The following is a 4,010-nucleotide window of genomic DNA, read 5'->3' as shown; positions in this document are numbered from 1 at the left end:
TGGTTGTCACTAATAACTGAGTTAAAAGTTTTACTAAGAAAATTCAATATTTACTATCCATAATTTTTTTAAAAATAACTTTGATTTAATATATTTAGTATAATTTTTAGTAGGACAAAAGTTATGCATTTCCCCTTGATAGGAAGCAAGGGACCTGCTTCTTACTGTCTGTACTGCATTAACCATCATTAGTTTTGTACACTCACTTAATTACTATTTCTGTCACCTACTTACCATCATGTTAAACATTAATGTAACTAATTACAGAGTAATGAAATTCAGAATGTGAAAAAAAATTTAGCTCACTTGCTTGAATAATTTGTATGCATTTGTATTCTGTTACGTTTGGACGATTGTTGTCAATAACGAAGTTAAAATTTTCAGGAACTCAACAATTATACAATCATAAAAATAACTTTATCTTAAATGTATAATGCATTTTTTTTTTTTGGGTGAAACCACACTAACTCAGTCAGCCATGCAAGTTACAACAGAGAGGAAAAAAAATATAAAGGTCTTAAACAAAAGAAATAATAACCAGAAGCTAAACCCCAGTATAAAAAAATGGAATCAATATTTTAGTTACATTTATTAAGTAACATGAAATAAAATAATTATTATGATAGCTTATGATTTGAGAATGACCCGTCAAAATGCATTAACTGTCACATGCCTCTTTCATATGCCACAGAACAAAATAAAAAATTTAAAATCTTCTATATAATGCCCTTTACACCCCATCTCTCTTCAACAATCAAATTCCATCTGTACTTCTATTCTCTCTACACAACAAAGTTTCTGTTTCAGCCTTCTGTTGCTCCGATTCGTTTTAAACAAATAAAAACGCTCACTATTTTCACTAAAACATACGAAAATGTTTATCTTCTCATCAGAACAAGATTCCGTTTCTCGTAGATGTGTTTGGGTAAATGGCCCTGTAATTGTTGGTGCAGGTCCATCAGGACTAGCTGTAGGAGCTTGCTTGCGAGAACAAGGAGTTCCATTTGTCGTTATAGAAAGATCTGACTGTATTGCATCACTATGGCAAAAACGAACGTATGATCGTTTAAAGCTCCATCTCCCCAAGAAATTCTGCCAATTACCAAAATTCCCATTCCCAGATCACTTCCCTGAGTATCCAACTAAGAGACAATTCATCGAATACCTCGAGCTATATGCTAAACACTTTGACATTAACCCGCAATTCAACGAGTGTGTTCAATCAGCTAAGTACGACGAAACTTGCAGAGTGTGGAGGGTGAAAACTAGTTCACCTAACGGCTTTGAAGTTGAGTACATTTCCCAGTGGCTTGTCGTAGCCACAGGCGAAAATGCTGAGAGAGTTGTGCCTGAAATTGAAGGATTGGAAGAATTTGGAGGTGAAGTGATTCATGCTTGTGATTATAAATCAGGGAAAAATTACAAAGGGAAGAAAGTTGTTGTTGTTGGATGTGGTAATTCTGGAATGGAAGTCTCACTTGATCTTTCAAATCATGGTGCTCAACCATCAATTGTCTGTCGTAGCTCGGTAAGCAATACACGAATTCAGAATTTAAATTTGATCCTTTTGAAATACTAATGATTTTTCAATATTCCCGGTAATTTTAGTTAAGACGCAGTGGGTCCACCGCGACTTACTGCGTCTAGTTTAAAAAAGGTTAAACATTTTTAAAAAAAAACAGAACACACTGACTCTTAACTCTTTGTATATACTCTGTTTACTAATGAATTTTTGCTCTGTTTTTTCTTCTTCAGGTTCATGTTTTGCCAAGAGAAATATTTGGAAAATCAACATTTGAGCTAGCTATGTTAATGATGAAATGGGTGCCTCTTTGGCTAGTTGACAAAATTCTACTTATTCTTGCATGGTTTATTTTGGGAAATATCGAGAATTATGGACTAAAAAGGCCATCAATTGGACCATTAGAACTCAAGAACAAACATGGGAAAACACCAGTTTTAGATATTGGTGCCTTGGAAAAAATTAGATCTGGAAAAGTTAAAGTTGTCCCAGGAATCAAAAAATTTTCATGTGGCACCGTTGAACTTGTCACTGGCGAAAAACTAGAAATCGACTCTGTTGTTCTTGCTACAGGTTACTGCAGCAATGTTCCTTACTGGCTACAGGTGAGACAATGTCACATTCCTTCTGGAGCTTTTTTTAATAAAGTTGACAACTTCGGAAGTTTCTAAACGAATTTAAGTTACATAAACCAACAAAATAAAAGAAGCTCAATTACTCGAACTTTTCAAAAATGTTGTTGGATGGGTATGAACAATAATTTTGAAAAGTTCGAGTTGTCATACATGTACTTGTCAACCTTTTTTAAGAGTCTGTGCAACATAACTCGAACTATTCAACTTTTCTTGAAAAATGTGCTAATGTTATTTTTTGTTATGTGATACAGGAAAGTGAATTTTTCTCCAATAATGGATTTCCAAAAGCACAAATCCCAAATAATTGGAAAGGAAAATCTGGGCTATATGCAATTGGATTTACAAGGAAAGGGCTAGCTGGTGCTTCTGCTGATGCTATAAATATTGCACAAGATATTGGAAAAGTTTACAAAGAAGATCTCAAACAAAAAAAGCAAAAAGTTCCAACACACAGAAGATGCATCTCAACTTTTTAATCCAATTGAAAAATATAAAAAATGAAAAAAAAAAAAAAAAGATTACCAAAAATTCCCTTCATTTTTTATAACAGGGGATTAAAGAAAAGAGATGTATAAAATACTTGTGTAAAAAATAAATATATACAAAAGGAAAACAGCAGAAGATAGTATATACAGAGAGATCAGCCCTCTCCAAAAAAATTTAAAAATTAAAAAAGCTCAAGTTTTGCTATAGTTTGGGCATTTTACTAGAGGACGAAGAGGCGTTTCTCTTTTTTCTTCCACAGATTTGTTTTTGTTTGTATTGACTTTTCAATTATACAAATTTGTACAATTATTATTGATTATATTTATTACAATGACAAAGATTGTTCCTTTAAAGTTATTAGTACTATTTCATAACATTGTTCTAAATTTCCTGTTGATCTTTCATGACAAATTTAGTACTGATGTTGACCACAAAAAAAGATGGAAAATAGAAGAGCCGTTTGAATCCAAATTTAAGTAGCTTTTAAGCAAAATAGTTTTGCTAAGCTCGACTTACCAACAAGTATTGTGGTGGAATTGTTAAGTAATCCTTCATCTTTAATAAGAGTGTTCTCATTGAGGTTCTTAAAGTACAGAGTTGTCTCTGTCGCAAATTCAAATTTAGTCGGACTCCAATATGGATAAGAGACACCAAGTAAGAAAAAAAAAAAGGAGTTCAAATCACTTAATTTGAAAGTTACTCTGAATTATGTCAAACACTCGTAAAAAAGAAGAAGCATAGCTCCTAATTGGTACAACAAACATCAACATAAAAATGCATAAAACATTATTTTAACATTTAAAACAAAATTAAACGTGAAGGGTGTTTATCATTTATGCGGCCTCTGTTGTCTACTCTGACATTTGCACATTATAATCATCCGAAGAAAAAGCTCCTATTCTAGAAAATACTGGTTCCCTTAGTTGAAGAAAATGACACTTCAATTTCCATTATTTGTGTACGTTAAAAAGACACTGATAAAAACACGTACACCTGCAGAAAGAATATTGTGCTATTTCTCTATGTTCTTTTCAAGTCATATTCAATACAGTCATATGAGAGTTTTGAAAGCAATCTGTCATCATTTCAAACACCCTAGCATACACATTATTGGTTAAACAAAGGGAAAAAAATCATGACACTTGATCTGATCATGAATTCAAAATAATTGTATAAATGGTCCCGACCTACAATTCTTATTTTCATCTAATAACGTGTGCATTAAAAACACTAGACTCGGGTTTAAGATTTGAAAATCGTGAATCGAGTAAAACAAATTACAAAAACCTAAACTGGCGTCGCCCGGACTCGAACCGGAGACCTTCAGTGTGTTAGACTGACGTGATAACCAACTACACCACGACACC

General features: G+C 32.9%; 1 protein-coding gene and 1 non-coding gene across 2 annotated transcripts; one reads left to right on the top strand and one right to left on the bottom strand.

Moving 5' to 3' along the window:
• The first annotated feature begins 764 nt into the window (after positions 1 to 764).
• Positions 765 to 2,916, top strand: LOC107022799 (probable indole-3-pyruvate monooxygenase YUCCA5). Its single transcript, XM_015223388.2, has 3 exons — positions 765 to 1,528; positions 1,756 to 2,127; positions 2,409 to 2,916. Exons 1-3 carry the CDS (start codon positions 875 to 877, stop codon positions 2,631 to 2,633), a joined length of 1,251 nt encoding a protein of 416 aa, XP_015078874.1. The 5' UTR covers positions 765 to 874; the 3' UTR covers positions 2,634 to 2,916.
• Positions 2,917 to 3,936: 1,020 nt separating this feature from the next.
• TRNAV-AAC lies at positions 3,937 to 4,010 on the bottom strand. The gene has a single exon. It is a non-coding gene; the product is annotated as a tRNA-Val (tRNA).

The sequence above is a fragment of the Solanum pennellii genome, chromosome 6 (genome assembly GCF_001406875.1).
Source record: "Solanum pennellii chromosome 6, SPENNV200".
NCBI classification, from domain to species: Eukaryota; Viridiplantae; Streptophyta; class Magnoliopsida; order Solanales; family Solanaceae; genus Solanum; species Solanum pennellii.
The sequence above is the reverse complement of the archived record's forward strand: the minus strand, read 5'-3'. Positions and strand labels throughout refer to the sequence as shown.

What these genes read in the sequence shown, in the direction of transcription:
- LOC107022799 (XM_015223388.2), top strand. Translation starts at nt 875, where the DNA reads ATGTTTATCTTCTCATCAGAACAAGATTCCGTTTCTCGTAGATGTGTT. An exon ending in CAATTGTCTGTCGTAGCTCG is followed by an intron (nt 1,529 to 1,755) that starts GTAAGCAATACA and finishes TTTCTTCTTCAG; the next exon opens with GTTCATGTTTTGCCAAGAGA. An exon ending in ATGTTCCTTACTGGCTACAG is followed by an intron (nt 2,128 to 2,408) that starts GTGAGACAATGT and finishes TATGTGATACAG; the next exon opens with GAAAGTGAATTTTTCTCCAA.